Source organism: Mixia osmundae (genome assembly GCF_000708205.1).
Source record: "Mixia osmundae IAM 14324 unplaced genomic scaffold scaffold_1, whole genome shotgun sequence".
Taxonomy (NCBI): Eukaryota; Fungi; Basidiomycota; class Mixiomycetes; order Mixiales; family Mixiaceae; genus Mixia; species Mixia osmundae.
This window is the reverse complement of record NW_014575563.1, coordinates 324,399-339,439: the sequence shown is the minus strand read 5'-3', so window position 1 is coordinate 339,439 and position 15,041 is coordinate 324,399. Positions and strand designations below refer to the sequence as shown.

At 55.2% G+C, this 15,041-nt stretch overlaps 9 protein-coding genes across 9 annotated transcripts; 3 read left to right on the top strand and 6 right to left on the bottom strand.

Annotated features, from left to right (window-relative positions):
- Positions 1 to 4,041, bottom strand: L969DRAFT_42814 (uncharacterized protein; the record flags this gene model as incomplete). The annotated part of the gene is made up of 3 exons (XM_014715113.1): positions 1 to 684; positions 741 to 3,526; positions 3,582 to 4,041. 3 exons carry the CDS (start codon positions 4,039 to 4,041, stop codon positions 1 to 3), a joined length of 3,930 nt encoding a protein of 1,309 aa, XP_014570599.1.
- Positions 4,042 to 4,112: 71 nt separating this feature from the next.
- On the bottom strand, positions 4,113 to 6,404 carry L969DRAFT_83806 (uncharacterized protein). The gene is made up of 6 exons (XM_014715112.1): positions 5,966 to 6,404; positions 5,853 to 5,908; positions 5,736 to 5,804; positions 5,360 to 5,679; positions 5,035 to 5,311; positions 4,113 to 4,988 (listed from the first exon to the last, which is right to left on the bottom strand). Exons 1-6 carry the CDS (start codon positions 6,017 to 6,019, stop codon positions 4,178 to 4,180), a joined length of 1,587 nt encoding a protein of 528 aa, XP_014570598.1. The 5' UTR covers positions 6,020 to 6,404; the 3' UTR covers positions 4,113 to 4,177.
- A 156-nt stretch (positions 6,405 to 6,560) lies between these two features.
- Positions 6,561 to 7,042, top strand: L969DRAFT_68548 (uncharacterized protein; the record flags this gene model as incomplete). Its single annotated transcript, XM_014715111.1, is given in 3 exon segments — positions 6,561 to 6,655; positions 6,667 to 6,793; positions 6,857 to 7,042. The coding sequence occupies 3 exon segments, from the start codon at positions 6,561 to 6,563 to the stop codon at positions 7,040 to 7,042; spliced, it is 408 nt and encodes a 135-aa protein (XP_014570597.1).
- An 18-nt stretch (positions 7,043 to 7,060) lies between these two features.
- On the bottom strand, positions 7,061 to 9,321 carry L969DRAFT_14156 (uncharacterized protein; the record flags this gene model as incomplete). Its single annotated transcript, XM_014714868.1, has 2 exons — positions 7,061 to 7,633; positions 7,690 to 9,321. 2 exons carry the CDS (start codon positions 9,319 to 9,321, stop codon positions 7,061 to 7,063), a joined length of 2,205 nt encoding a protein of 734 aa, XP_014570354.1.
- Positions 9,322 to 9,447: 126 nt separating this feature from the next.
- Positions 9,448 to 9,810, top strand: L969DRAFT_42969 (uncharacterized protein; the record flags this gene model as incomplete). The annotated part of the gene is made up of 3 exons (XM_014715110.1): positions 9,448 to 9,562; positions 9,618 to 9,731; positions 9,779 to 9,810. 3 exons carry the CDS (start codon positions 9,448 to 9,450, stop codon positions 9,808 to 9,810), a joined length of 261 nt encoding a protein of 86 aa, XP_014570596.1.
- Positions 9,811 to 9,904: 94 nt separating this feature from the next.
- On the bottom strand, positions 9,905 to 11,802 carry L969DRAFT_14154 (uncharacterized protein; the record flags this gene model as incomplete). The annotated part of the gene is made up of 11 exons (XM_014714867.1): positions 9,905 to 10,623; positions 10,673 to 10,688; positions 10,739 to 10,817; positions 10,874 to 10,945; positions 10,999 to 11,086; positions 11,136 to 11,285; positions 11,335 to 11,360; positions 11,414 to 11,430; positions 11,478 to 11,561; positions 11,617 to 11,658; positions 11,710 to 11,802. The coding sequence occupies 11 exons, from the start codon at positions 11,800 to 11,802 to the stop codon at positions 9,905 to 9,907; spliced, it is 1,386 nt and encodes a 461-aa protein (XP_014570353.1).
- A 508-nt stretch (positions 11,803 to 12,310) lies between these two features.
- On the bottom strand, positions 12,311 to 13,321 carry L969DRAFT_42659 (uncharacterized protein; the record flags this gene model as incomplete). Its single annotated transcript, XM_014715109.1, has 4 exons — positions 12,311 to 12,456; positions 12,497 to 12,875; positions 12,928 to 13,011; positions 13,070 to 13,321. Coding segments are annotated over 4 exons (861 nt in total), but the record flags the coding sequence as incomplete, so codon positions are not given.
- A 229-nt stretch (positions 13,322 to 13,550) lies between these two features.
- Positions 13,551 to 14,391, bottom strand: L969DRAFT_83802 (uncharacterized protein). The gene is made up of 4 exons (XM_014715108.1): positions 13,903 to 14,391; positions 13,802 to 13,845; positions 13,669 to 13,740; positions 13,551 to 13,619 (listed from the first exon to the last, which is right to left on the bottom strand). Exons 1-4 carry the CDS (start codon positions 14,292 to 14,294, stop codon positions 13,561 to 13,563), a joined length of 567 nt encoding a protein of 188 aa, XP_014570594.1. The 5' UTR covers positions 14,295 to 14,391; the 3' UTR covers positions 13,551 to 13,560.
- Positions 14,392 to 14,433: 42 nt separating this feature from the next.
- L969DRAFT_91413 (uncharacterized protein) lies at positions 14,434 to 15,033 on the top strand (the record flags this gene model as incomplete). The annotated part of the gene is made up of 3 exons (XM_014715107.1): positions 14,434 to 14,756; positions 14,809 to 14,944; positions 14,998 to 15,033. 3 exons carry the CDS (start codon positions 14,434 to 14,436, stop codon positions 15,031 to 15,033), a joined length of 495 nt encoding a protein of 164 aa, XP_014570593.1.
- Positions 15,034 to 15,041: the final 8 nt, after the last annotated feature.

Sequence of the window (15,041 nt, the reverse complement as noted above, 5' to 3'; positions counted from 1 at the left end):
TCACTTGAAGGCCACCAAGGCAGCAGACCAGCTGCGCGAATTGGCAGGCTCGCTCGGTCGAGGCACATCCTTGACCGTCGTATCTTCCCTTTCTCGTTCTGGCGGCCCCCAAACCGTCACTATCGCCGTCCGGATCTCTTCCTCGAGTGAGGTCAGACTGACTTGCAAATCGCTGCCCAGCTCTCGCATTCGTCGCCTAGGCTCAGCGCTGGCGTAAGTGTACAGCAGAGGGATCAGCATCGTTGCTTCGTCTCGTAAAGCTGGCAGGCGCTCGTTCGTCGAGCGCGAGATGCTGCCCACGAGATAGTGGTGCTCAAAAATGCCGCCACGCTGACCAGCCGCTTTCTTTTTCGCATCCTTGCGCTTGCTTCTGCCTGTCTTGCCCGAAGCTGTCGAGACCTGACTCGATGCAACGGCAGTGTACCGTGTGAACTGCGATGCGATCGTCGAGCCTGCTTCGGACGCAATGTCGACGCCCTCGAGCGCTCCGTCCTCAACTTCGAAAGCTCCGTAGTACTTTGACGGGTTCTCTGCCTTGATGATCTCGAGTTCAGCCAGCCGGCCAAGTTGCTTCTTGATCTGTGCTTGCAGCTCCTGGATCTCCTCGTCGACGCGGCGCGCCGTCTCTTCCATTGACTCGAAGACATGACTTGACAGTAAGCTCGAACGTCCGTAGAGATATGCCTGTAGAACACAGCAGATCAGCACTGCAGCTAGTCTTGCAGATAGAAGGCGCGCACGATCCGTATGGCTTCGATATAATCACGTCCCTCGCAGCTACACTTGACCGCCGCTACTGGATCGCGACTGTATTCGAGCAAGACGCGGGCTGCTTCTGCGTGCCTATTCCGAGCTTTCAGAGATTCCGACATATGCTGAGCGAGCTCCCTGATCTCCTTTTCGCCCTTTCTGAGCTCTAGCGCCAGCGTGAAGAGCTCCCGCCATGCCAGCGCATCTTGATAGGCGTGCATCGCGCTCTGCATATCCCCTGCTAATCTGAAGGACATCGCCGCCCCGAGCCAAGCCCCATTGGCGAGCTGCCAAACTGCCCGTGTTTGTAAGACTCGCGGCAGTGTATTGGCATCGTTCGCATAATATTTGACGGCTTCGTCGTATAGCTCGTGTCGTCTGATGTACGTCTCGACCTCGTCGTAAGGTAAGGTGCATTCTGTGAGATGCTGCAGAGCGTCGCTATAGTGTTGAAGCGTGTCTTCAATTTTATGGGCGCGCATGGCAGGCGCTGCTTTGCGCAACTCCCGCAAGAAGGGCAGATATTCTCGTGGATCTTTCTGCGATTGCTGAGCGATCAGCAGTGTGAGCTCGAGATCGTATGTGCCGAGTGCGATGTCATACAGCTTGTTGGCATCGCTGAGAAAGATCATATACTTGATGGCGGCTTCAATCTCTGCCTCAGTGCGGGTTGCCTGTAATGATTTGAGCAGCAGCAGAGCCTCCTCGTATCTAGGTGGTCGCTGACATACAAAGGATGTCAGGATGGTCGTCAGATACTGACCATAAGCTTCATTCGCGCCTTTGCCCGTGATTAGCGACTGACGTAGGCCTTCGCAGATCACATTGACTTTGTCCTCCAGCGGCGATATGTTGTGTGCAGCTGCAAAGTGTGCGTATTTGCTCGTGACGACGTTATCTTCCACTAGACTAGACAGCAGCAAGTTCAGGTGGTCAGGATCAGGCAGCACAGCGACCCAATCCTCTAGTGCGGTCATAAAGCGCGCAGCATCCATATCGATCAGAATGTTGAGGTCGATGCGATGCTTTCGGCAGGACATGAAAGCATTCCGCAGGCTGCCTGTCGAGAGATCGTAACGGACGCTCTGGAGAACCAGAGGACGAGGACACACCGATTCGATATTGCCTCGGGGCATCTGCAACACAAGCGTCATCGTCGCTGCGACTGCACAAACTATGTGCGAGCCTCGCTCGACTTTCAGCTTCAGTGCGGCGGTTGAGTCTTCTTGCCGCATAACTTTTGCCTCTGGCAGCGTCTCAGAGTAGCCTGCTTCCTGACTTGGGTCGTGCAACGATTGCAAGAGCACGAAATGAGCCTCATGCGTACGCGTCGTATAGATGAGGTAAGCGCCACAGCGAGTGAATGACGAGACGTTTGTAGCGACTTTTCGCCCGTTCGCATACAGTACGCTGCGGGAAGACAAGCCAATGACGCAGTGTTCGAAGACGTCGAGTTCATGACAGGACTCGGGCAGGCGTATGTCCAGCGTGCCAATAAGTGCCTGCCCATTTGCATAGTGCTGTAGCACTGAGTCATTGGCAGACGCAATCTTGATCAGACGAGATTGCGACTCTGACAAGCGAGCAGGCGCGCAAACATTCCGCTGGAGATCATATGAAATGGTAACGAGACTCGTTATTGAGCGAGGTCGAGCGAGCAGAACTGTAATATGTACATCGGCAGGCCCATCGCTCGACAAGGCAAGCTGCAGAGGCACACTGTCATCGGGGATCGTCTCGAGCTTCTGTGACAGCAGCTGTACAGGCGTGGCCATCGAAGTCGAATTCCGACTTTGCCACTGCCACAATTCGCATGTACGCTCGCTGGTCAACAACGCTATCAGGCTGTGCTCGTGTGATATTACCGCATGCGATATTGGAGCGGATGCACCAAGCTGGAAAGCGGACATGGGTGGTGGGACTTGCATATATCGAAAGGGTGTCAGAAGCAGGCGCGATCCATCGATGACGGCTACAGAGCCAGGGTCTATGCTTGGCGTCGCTCGTCCGCGTAACACCTCCCATGTGAACGTGCGCCGATGCGATGCATCCTGAGTCAGCATGACCAGCTCATTGGCTGATTCAGCATGCCACGCCACGTTCGCGAGTCGCTCATGCTGCGGTGCTGCTACTTCTGATTTAAGATACCAATAGTAGTTGTTGCGATACCACAGCTGAACGCAATCGCCTGATAAGCTCCGAAGCCATACAGCCAGGAGCGTCGAGTCGCAGTTCCAGAACATGTTATGCACATATGCTTGCTGAGCCTTCTGATGCCGCAGCGCAAAGTCATATCGGCGCAGCCCGTTGCGTTCGAAGAATATGACATCGTCTTCGCCATTCTCGCGATCGTACTGAGTCGAGGCGATGATACTACCAGACGGCTGCCATGCCAGACTGTGCTCCAAGCGAGGTGTCGGCTCAGTTGTGCTCTGGAGGGCGCCGGTGCGCGAATATATCCGGATGCGTCTTCGCTGGCCTGTCGTCGCGTCTGCAGCGGCAAAGGACTCAAGTGATGATACAGCAAAGAAAGCGCCGTCGCCGCGCCACGATATTCTAGGAAGCTTGTCATCGTTGGGACTGAGCCAGTCTACAGCTGAGATCTGTGAATGAGCGACTTCTTTGGCAGCAGTCTTGCCAACGCTGCCGTGAAATTGCGTTTGCTTTGAGCCCCAGCCGACATCGACAGGCATGGCCTCGCCGAAATCCTGCGTCACAAGCTCTTGATCGGCTAAGACGTCGTAATCTCTTGTGAATACCACAAGCTTCTGTTCACCTGACCGAGTAATCGAAGGTAAGCTTCGGGCCAGAGCTTCAGCATTGGCACTGACCAGTGACGACAGCAAGGAGCTCTTCGTCTGGACTCCATGCAGCAGCAGACAGACCAGATTCTACAGACCCAACGATGTCGACGTCTGAGCCATCAAAGGGTACATTGATGAGGTCTCCGCCAGCAAGGGCAACGATTGCGCCTCCTAATTCTGCTCGAAAGCTCAGGAGGACGACATGAGCGGGTCTGAGGTCACTTTCTTCTGCGTCATGCCATCCTACTAAGTTGCTCGGTGGTGCGATATCAGATGCAAAGCGAGCGACCACTTGGTCAGTGTCGTCATTAACGATCAGCACTTCGACACCGCCGTTTGCGTACGCCGCCTCAAGACAAACATAATAGCCTTTGCCGGGCGGTGCATCGGGATCGATGGCGTGTGCAGTCACTCGCGATTTGGTCGGAGTAAGACTCGAACGATCTATAGGGTGCCATATCGCCTCTAACGGGACGAGAGAGCGCATGAGCAGGCAAAGGTACCAGTGAGTCGATCAAAATTTGGCCAAGCAACGCGCGCGCGCAGCAGAGTATGTGCCCCAGATTAATCCCAAGAGGAAACGACAGAGTGCAGGTTTCAATACAACAAGTCAGGCGTCTAGATCAGCGGTATGTGGGCTGATAAGCTGCGTACGGATCATGCGCGGTCTGCTCGAGCAGCTCGCGTCGATTGGGTGGTGTATAGTTGCTCGAATGCCTGTGGTGCGACGGCTGCTGCTCGTATACCGAGCTGGCATACGTGCTGGCCTGTCGCGGATAGACGACAGAGTCGTTGCGCTGGAAGATGCCACCCGGATGATTGACGTGCTGCTCGTGATAGCTGTTCTCCTGTGGATTCCCTTGTGGGCCTCGCGCTGAACGAGCTTCACTGCCGTGGGCGTAGTCTTGCGCGTAGTCATCTAGAGGCTGTTGATGGCCGTACGAGTACTCTCTCGCAAGCGTGGGCACGGGTGGTAGGTCTTCTCGGTTGTACGAATGGGCGTGCTTGAGATTCGTAGACCTATAAGACGTCTCGCGTGAGACCAAAGTCGCATTGCTCTGATTTGCCAAAAGGTTATCGTACGATGCAGCAGTGACGATTGAGGGCTCGTAGTCCTTGTCGCTGTATTGATCCGAGTTGTACGAGCTGTAACGCTTCATCGCATAGCTGTTGCCATCTGGCGGGTAATAGTGATCCCGTCCAGCATAACCGTTAGGTAAAGCAGAGGGCGCAGTCGAACCATAGTCAGATTTGGTGTCGTAGTCTGACGCGCCCAGGTCGACTTTGGGCAACGTGGGTTGTGCCAATGGCTCTCGTACTAGGTTGCCATGCTTATCTTTCAGGTGCGAATAATCGCCCTGTGCTTCTCGCTTGGCTTGCTCAGCAGCTTGCATCCGCCGTCGCTTTGTCTTGCGCTTCATGAGCTCAGCAATTCTACTTGCCTATCAGCACAGCGCAGTCGACAGCAAAAGCGACTGACCTCTTGTCGATCTTGTGGCAGCAGTACTCCTTGAGATTGCCTTGGATGTAGCAAAGCAGCGGGATGTACATGATAGCTGCGACAGCGAGCAGTATTGCTGAGCCAATCCAGACTGTGACGGTAAAGATCATTGTCACGAGCACGCCTGCTTTGACGATTGAGCCGGCATAGTATTGGCTGATGTCGGTCGTAAAGTGATTGGCTTTTCCAAACGAGTATAGCGTCAAGCCGTTGATAAATTGTCTTGGCGCGTCGGCCAGTAGCAGGCGCTTCCATCCTGTCGAGAACAATCAGAAATTGTCATGGAGCGATGAGACATACTCACCCTTGAAGGTGAAAAAGACGAAGAACGCAAAGTCGTCCTTCTTCTTCTTTGACGAGCTGACCTGACAGAAGAAGCAAAAGTGATCGTAGCTTCTGATCGAGTACCAGTTGTTCGCCATGACGTTGGTAAAGGCGAAGCTGATGTCTCTACTTCTGACAATGGCGCGTGCCTTCTTTGCTTCCCATGCTAGCAGCAGAAAGGAGAGCAAGATACAGCCTGTGAAGATCCACTTTCCGATCTTGAAAGGCACCGTGACTGCCGTTGAGCCGCCTGCATCTGCTATCAGGGAGCCCGACCAATGATTGGATGCCAACATGGCTCTACAGTGAAGCCAAGCTGGTCAGCCGAATCCTGCTGTCCAAGCAAATCGACGGACATGGCAGTATAAAGATCGGCAACATAGACGCCCGCTGACTTGATGAGGATGACGTACAGCCAAGCATATCTGCGCTAGCTTGTCAGTGGCATGTAAGACAGGGCCATGCGGGCTCACTTCAGCCTTGCGCCAAAGCCCTCGTCTCGAAAATCCGAGACGTCGACAAAGTCAAACTGGTGGGGTTTTATCGCGCTTGAGCGTCACGCGAACAAGCTGAAAGGCGAACGGACCTTGTGATCTGGTACTTCCTCTCGCTTCCATTGCGCTGTACTGCAGCAACCCATGATGACTGACAAAGATACTGTCCCGTGCCCTTGCGGACTTAGCCGGGCTGGCGGTCAACAAGCAGGGAGCCGATCTTTGTATGCGATGCGCAGAAGCCAGATCAGCGTCGTCCTCGGCGAGGCTTGCGCCTGGTACAGAATCGTGGGAGTAGCGTAGCTGTCCGACGTGCACGCTAGTGTGACGCCTACCGCGAATATTAGCAGACGTCCAGATCTATCTGCCTGCTGCGACGTCAATCGCAACGGGGCGTTGACGACAAGGACAGTGTTTGGTCGGCAGGCGAGCACGTGGTCGTCACAGCAGACATAGATCGAGCCGCAGGCCAGTCACAAACCGCTCACTCCTCTTCCGCGTCTGAGCCTGCTGGATCTGAAGATCGCCTTGTCTTTTGATATTCTCAAGACGCGCAGCGGCTACAACGCGCGTGAGGAGGTGGCGCAAAACTCGTTCAAGCACGCTCGTTGCCACGTAAGCTGATCATTGACGACGTCGAATGGTCAGCTCGCTTTCGGCTCGTATGCTCCTCCCAAGCTGACGTCGATGCAGAGCGACTCGACAAATGTTTCGGTGCGGCCGGCGGGCGCTGGCCAGGTCAGGCAAGTCATGATCAATGGCTCGGGCCAGCATTCGCTCATGTGTCGTGCAGACGCCGTGCTGCTGCACTCAAAGACCCCAACAAGCCGCTGTCGACTCGTGCAGCGGGCGCTGGGGGCAGTAGCAACACGATGATGCGACTGTACACATCTGACGACACGCCAGGCCTGAGAGTGTCCGTTGCTTCGCTCAAGTATGCTTGACGACCTCATGCTCAATGAGATCCTTGCTTGGCCCAACAGAGATCCATTGGTTGTGCTCAGCTTGGCGATAGCGTTCATCCTATCGGTGGTCGTGCTCCACCTGTCGAGCAAAGCTATGCGCTACTTCACCAAATAAGGGCGACAGTGATAGCTCCAAAAGGCGGCAAGCCAGGCCGTCGACTTGTAGCAAGACGAATGCAGCGGCATAGCGGCATGGCGTCATGAGACTTGCAGGACGAGCGCCTACCTCTTACGATAGCGATGAGCGCGTTCATCTGGCGTGAGGCGTGCACAGATGAGATGGAAGGGCGCCTTGTGTTTGCACATATCGACAACCCGTTGCAACTCCGCCTTGAAATCGACAGCGACCGTCGCATCGATATTGACGGTGTTGCGAGCGAGTAGAAAAGGGTCTGCTATGCAGCACAGAGCATCTGCTTTGCCGGGCGGCTCCCTTCTATTGACATTTTCCAGATTGCGAGGGCCCACGTAGTGTTCTCGAATTGAAACCCAATTGGTCGCCATATTCAGATCGGCATATGAGGCGAAGAAGTGACCGATGATGCGCGCAAAATCAATGGCGCTCTCTTGACGCTGATCGGTACGTTGTCCTTGCGCAAAGGAGATATCGACTTGTTCCCACGAATCTACAGTATTGCTTTTGCCGGGACGGGCGCGACTGAGGCGTGCACTGTAGCGCGTATGCAGCAATGGTGCACGCATCACTTCTGCCATGTCTTGCAGATTTGGCAGTTCGCCAAGCTGCTGCAAGTAAGCAATGACGAGCAGGATAAGCGCGTAGGATGAGAACGATTTCTGTGCGTGACTCTGTCAGAGAACAGCTGGATGGCTACCCGTCAGCAGTGACGAACCTTTCCGGCCTGTCCCGCAGGATCATTGAGCTCACGTCGCTTGCTCCAGAATTTGACGAAAACGCAGAGAGGGCGCATGATGGGACTGATGCGGCAATACTCGGCAATCAACTTCGAATTGTAGATTCCCAAGCGTTCGTTCACGTTCAGGTCGACTTTGATGCCATCCATCTCGAATTTGATAATCGGCACCAGAGTGTGACGGACGACTGTGACCTTTTGCGCACCTCGACGTCTGAGAATATCTTCAAGCTTCCGGAGGTTGTATATTGGCCCAGTCTTCTTCAGCTGCTCCGGTCCAACGCCGAATGGAAAATTGGCGTCGAGAATCGTCAGATCCAAGTCACTGTGCTCATTGTCGAGGCCGGTCAGGTGACTGCCAAATGCCTGCGCAGTGTATGCCGCGCCAAACCTGTCCTGGACGATCGAGCTGATCTTGGCAACCAGTCTGTTGCGGGCCAATGCGCTTGCAGATGACATCGTGTGACCGAGGGATAAGTTCAGTACATCAGCCGAACAGAGCATGCGATTGAGGCTCCGATCGATATGGGCCATCAGGACGCTTGTGTTGCTAGCAGAGTCATCGCCTACGGCTCCGGCGCGAGTTGCAGCACGTGCTGCTTTGCCTCGTTTGGGCTTGGGGCCAGTAACAGTAAGCGGGACCGCAGCAGGTATGATGGGTGCGGGTCGAGGCTCTCTTCGGGGGAGCACTCCATTGGATCGTCTTTGTACAGACAAGCGAGGTTGTCGCGCAGTTGCGAGAGCATTGTAGGGTGCGTTTTCGGACGCTCGCGACAGCAGAGTCGCATCATGGACGACGATAGCGTTCATGCCGCGATTGAGCTCGTCGACCATGTCGGTGTCTGACTGTGCCGGCTGCTGCGCGGCGTGGCGCCTGGGTGGGCGATCTAGTTCGTCTGAGCGACTGGCCTCAATAGCAGTCTTGGAGCGTGGTAGAGCCCATTGCAAGTCTTGTCTGCCTCCGACCGAAGACGCAGCGCGCTTGCGGGTGTCCGTTAGGGATGTGACTGGCAACGGTGATAGGCCATCACTTGGCTTACTCCATTTGGATTGCTTTCGCCCCTTGTCGGCAGCCGAGCGGTCAGTTCTAGTGTTCTCTTCCGTCCCATCGTTCGCAGTGATCGCTGCGTCCTTTGCGTCGCTCGGCGAAGCAGCTGACTTTGCAGCTCGTCTCCTTTCGCGTCGCGCTTCACGTAATCGAGCCCATTTTGCAGCGGCTAATGCTGCAGCTGCAGGATCCAGGGTCGGAGCTGATGCAGAGGCCATGATGAAGCTTGCCAGAACGGTCGATGCCTTGGCTTTGACGGGCGGCCTGATGCGTAGGTTTCGTCTGGCAGGTCGTAATCTGGATGTCTTGAACGGAGTAGTGGCACGTTTGAGGTCCCGGCAGGCTGTAGCACGCGGCACAAGGCCGGGAGGAAATCTCCTTGATGAGATGTTGATACGGGTGTCACCAAAGTGTTCTATGCTTGCGGCATAGTGCGAATATGGGTACGATTGCAGATGTACAAGCTTAGCCTGACGCTGTCGAAGTCCAGGCTGACGTGCGACGATCGATGGGCCGAGCAGCCTGTCTATCGTATACTGGACGCTGAGACGATGCGTCAGCATCAGCGGAGCATCAGAGACCCTCCGTCAAAGCTCAGCTCGACGGCGTCATCGACGTCGCGATCCGAATTCTCTGCAAAGAAATCGCGACGGCGACGGCGACGTGCCAGAAGTCTGCTCAGAGGTCGCATGGCAGAGCAAGAAGCTGCCCCAGCGGCACCCATAGGGTCCCCTTCAGATTTCCTCAAGAATACGGTCGGGCAGCTCGTTTCTGTTCGACTCAATTCGGGTGTGGACTACAGAGGTTTGACACTCGTGGTCAGCTGCAGCCCGCCCAAGCTGATGCCTTGGTGTGGCAGGCATCCTGTCCTGCCTGGATGCCTATCTCAACATAGCGATGGAGCAGACCGAGGAGGTCGTCAATGGGCAGGTCAGAAATCGCTACGGCGACTCTTTCATTCGGGGCAACAATGGTAAGCCTGCTCGATCTCATACGGATGCTTGCTCACTCAACGTCCAGTGCTATACATCTCAAAAGTGACGACAAGCTGAGCAGGCCAGTGTCTTATAAATGTGCATGCAGCAATACGTCGGATGATTGTACAGAGAGCATGATGTAGCGCGCTCTATCCGCATTAAGATTGCTCTAAGCTTGGTCAGACTTGGGTCCAGTGTGGCCAAGCACGTTGCCGAGTGAACCGAGTGATGCAAGACCGGTGGCTTTTGAAGCGGGCGCGCCAATACCGCCGACATCTTGAGCTGCAGAGCCCATCGAAGGGTAGCTGCTTGCTGCTGCTCCGGTGTTGCCTGCGCGATTATAGCTTGACGTTCTAGTCGAAGCAGATGGCCGGGCGTGATGATACTCGCCGGATGCGCGTGTCGAGTGGGGAGGCGTGGCAACGCGGACATGCTCGTTGTGGTGATTTCGGTGCAAAGGTCCGCCGGCGATGAGATTGCCGTTGCCAGGTGTTGCATTGCTGGCATGTGGCTGGTGAGCAGCGTTCTCAGATTGACCTGAGGGCCCATTGAGGTGGCCGTTAGGGCCATAAGTGTGGCCGTTCGCGACCTTCTCGTCAGTCGCCGACTTTTCGCCGGTCAGCGAGCCGGCAGAGGCGAGATTATGCTCCGCCAAGGCTGCTTCGACTGCGCCCTTCTCGGCTTGGTCGATCGCATCATTTTGCATACCAGATCGCAGCAAAGCAGACCGCTGGCTATGTGAAAAGCCGTGGGTGCTGTACGCCCAGATTCGTGCAGGAACAGGTACGGGCGCTGGTCCGACATTCGTGTCTGCGTCTTGTCCGAGCACGATAGAGCCATAATCGAACGCCTTGAGCATCATGTAGAATCCAACCGCGATCAATGATCCTGTTCAGATTAGTGAGTATGGACGAAAGATACGTCGCTATTCGCATACCGATGAAAGGTCCAACCTGTGCGAATGTGAGCGCAGCACTTCAGCGAAACTCAACGTGAGACTCACGTGGTAGATCCAGTGGTAGTGAACAAAAGATCCCTGGATGACAGATGGTCCAAGAGCGCGGGCGGGATTCATACCGCATCTATAAAATGGCAGGGCATTAGCTATGCTGGCGTATATTCAAGAGGTGAAGCTGACCCGGTCCAAAGTGTACCAAACAGCTGGCATACGAATAGCGTGAGACCAATGCCAATGGGTGCAAGATATGTGCTGCAAGTCAAGTGTTCTCAGGCTGACGAACGTCTCGAAATCAGCAGACTCACGCCTTGTGCTTCTCGGCGGCAAGCATGAGGACTGAGAAGACGAGAATGGCGGTCAAGAATGCTTCAAGCATGAGTCCCTGGCCAGTATCTGCGGAAGCAATATAAGCAAGTTGGTCCAAAGGCATTACCATACATACTCATTCCTGGCTCGAGCGTGACTACGAATGCCTTCGTGCCGCCCGGAGTAAGCAGTGCGATCAATCCGCTGCCAGCAATGCCGCCCGCGATCTGTGCGATGACAAGGATAGCAGATCGGAAAGGTGCGACTGCGCCGACAAGGTATAATGCTGTGCCATCCGAGTCAGCCTCGTTGACGAACAGACGCGTACGACTAACCGAAAGTGACGGCAGGGTTGAAAAGGCTATCGAATCCTGCATCAGCTCGGTCATTGGACATCTTCGCATGCATGCGCACCCTCCGGTGATGCGGTACTATGGCAAGGGTCAGCATACTTTTATCAACATGCGTCAGGACTTACGAAGATCCAGGCGGTGATGAGCAAGCTCAATCCCATCGAAGTCGAGATGATCTGGATCTCTGTATTACTGAGCGTGGTGATGGTCTGCATTGGCACAGTCAATGAGTCTGCGGCGTCATTCTAGTCAAGAAAGACGTACCTGAGTTTGAGCCGCTGTGGTCGATGCGACCGCTGTCTTGATCTAAACGTGCACATGAGCAAAGCTTGATAGAGATGTCTCATGAATCCGTACTCCTCCGAGACCAAGGAAGAGGAAGAGGGTGGTGCCGACAAACTCGCCCACGAAGCATATCAAGTCTTGCTTGAGGTGCGAATTCCAACCCATCTGCGAAGACTGGTAAGCTTTCTTCGCTGCGTATCTTGATCTCCTTGCCTTGGCAGTCTGTCCACCGAGAAGAGGGGAGATACAAGCGAGACAAGTGTCCCAGAGCCTCGATTCTCGTCATCGTCTTGCAGTCTTTGAAAATCTGGGGCCAGTACGTCATGACTCTCGCGTGGTCGCTCCGATCGCGATCTGGACCTCGGCAGAACGGCGATGACCGCGCTTCGAATTTCAGCCGATATTCTATTCATCAAGCCAGGCAGCCGAACGAAATGAAAGTGCATCGAGCTTTTCTCATTAGTGAAGACGAGCTAAAGCTCACCTTGGGAATCTCAAATTGCTTACCGTCGCTAGCGCTATTCAATTGCCCGCGCGCGCACGATGACGCACTTTGCAGTGCCCTGTCAGCCAATGCGAGTCTTCAAGCTTGAGCCTTGCTCTTTGATTTGTCTCTTCGCGACTGCTAGCACGACGATGAATCTTGTACAAATGTTTGAGACATTCTTTTGAATTAGCTTTGAAGCGTGACAGTGCCGTCCTCTTGGCTTATCCTAGATGACAATGCCTTTTTTCCTCTCGCTTTTGGTTGCGCGCGCATCATCTGCATCATGTCAGCGCCATCATTCTTCATAGCGAGGCCGAGGGGGTGAATAGTCGCTGTCTCTGCGCTTGGGTCGAAGCGGCGATGCCGAGCGACGAGCAGGTGAAGCTGAGCGGCGGCGGGGCGACTCCGAACGGCGACGAGGCGGCGAGGGAGGCGAGTAGCGGCGGCGGGGACGATCATCGTAGTCACGTCTGTCGTCGTCGTAATAGTCGCGTCTGCGATCATCGCGGTAGTCGCCTCGGCGATCGTCGTAGTGCGGTCGGTCATCGCGATAGCTTCGGCTGCTGTACCGATCATCTCGGCGGTCGTCACGGTAGACCGGACGGCGGTTGTCGTAGTGTCTGGCGCCACCACCTCCGAAAGCGCCCTCTCGGAACTCGTCGCGTCTGTAGCCCATGTATTCACCGGGTGTAGGTCTGTGAGGGCGAGTGGTGAGTGAATAGTCGACTCGGACACGACGTCCGTCGATTTCCTGTGTATGCCCATTAGCCTCGAAGCGAGCCGAGATGAGAGCAAAGACGCACTTGGCCGTTCAAGTCTGCGATGGCTTTCTCTGCGTCATCCTCCGAGCGCATGGTCACAAAGGCGAAGCCACGTGAGCGTTCGCTCTGTTCGGGGACCATTGAGTAAGGTCGCTTGCCCTGACGAGTAGAGAGAAAAACGCACTCGTTGGTCATAGACAACGACGACTTTGTCGACCTCGCCAATGCGTGTAAAGACGTCTTCTAGGTCTCTTTCGCGGGTGTTGACCGACAGACCAAAGACGCCGAGCACGTTTGACTTGGTAGGTGCAGCAGGTGCGTTGCGAGGACGAGCGGGAACCTGACTTGGGTAGGCATCCCGAGGTGATGTTGGCTCTCTTCGGGCAGCGTCCTGCATGCGTACGTCTTCGCCGATTGGCGGTGGTAGAGGAGCGTCCTATGTAGCTTGTGCTGTCAGCGCAGATTCGTGCAGTCTAGGGAGGAGCGTCTCACCATCTTCTGTGGACGTTGACTGAGTCAGGCGCGGCGAAAAAAAAGGGGTCGGCCACATCAGCATGAACACGTCATCACATTATCAGCCGCCTCTCATGATCAGACGGCACATAGTTGGAATTCATGTCGTTGTTTTATCACAACAGATCTGCGATGGAATCGTCTGAAGCTGACAGTGATTGGCTAACTTATTGCGCAGCTCGAACAGAGGCCTTTGTCGCGAGGTTTCTCAATGTGGGTACCTGTGCCAGTTCAGCACGAAGCTCCTTAAAGAACTCGACGATGGCTTACTCTCGCTCTTTTGAGCGTTTGACGCAACCGTGAGGTGCAATGTCGTCACAGCATCGGGCGCAAGCCGTGCGTCTGCACATGCAAGACATGACCGTGAGCACTGAGTGACATGCGCGACGATCACGCGACCGACCTCGTAGGCTCTCGCCTGCGTTGAGAAAGCGTCCACGATGTATTCTGCTCGAAGAATGTCAGTGCGATGATATGCACAGCCTGCTTGCGGAAGTGACATACAGTCGTATGGTGCTGCGGTCAGGTGGCATATCGGCGGCCAAGTCGCCAGGCCAATCGGTGTAGAGCCTTTCGATGACTTGTGCGACCTTTGTCTGAGCATCAAAGTGGTACTCTGGCGTCTTCTTGCCCGAGCTAACGAGCAGGAACGAGACTCGAACATCGCCAGCATGGTCTCCCTCGCTCGCGGGCGACGGAGCTGCGAGTGTAGTGGTCATGGAAGGCTGAGCCGTTGTACCTGCCGGCAGATCGGCTTGACCTGAGCCTACAGAGTCTCGTGGGTACAGAATCTGCGTCGCGGACGCCGATGATGCTTCCTCTGTTCCCGGTATCGGACTGGGAGGCGACAGGAGCACCTGAGGCGGCGAGACCACCGTTGATGCTTGAGTCGTCATCTGGGCGATGTCATCATCACCATGTCGACCTCATCGTCGTCCCAAATCTGCAGCTGAGAGAGGCTGCCAAGCTCGGCGCTACGTCGCAGAATGGCCGCAAGACGCGTCGGGTTCGCTCGAACTCTACGCGACGGTCCAAATGGACGATGACGAGCGAGGCTTCATTCGGGAACAGCTAGACGGTCTCTATCAGCCGCTCCGTGCGCCTTCTGGCGGCTCACTGGGCGAGGACGAGCGGGGAAAGACGCTTCGTTCGACCGCAATCGAAGAGATATGTGCTCAGATTGACGCTTTTATGGCCAAAGCTCGGCACGACAAGCTGCTCAAGGACGAAGAGATTGACCAGCTCGTACGGCAGATTGACATCCTGAGGTCAGAGGAAGCCCAGCGTGAGATGAACAAGCGCGACAAGGCAGCGCATCCCGACGGCCTCTTTCTCACGACCGCACAAGCCCAGTCAAAGTATTTGAATTCTGCTGCTGGTGTTCCGGCCATAGCTGACCAGATCATACAGCTGGGTGGAGGCGCTGCCTCAGAGCTGGCCGCATGGGGATGCACGTCAACGGAAAGCGTACGAAAGGTTATTGCGCAAGGTCCAGAATGCGCACGAGCAACGCGACACGCTCCAGCAGCAGGATCAGCATTACAAGGTGCGTTCGTCGAAACAAGCGGTGGCAAGCATATTGACGAGCGCTTCACACAGAAACTCGAGCACTTGGTCGTTGATGCCATGCAATGACGTGCAGC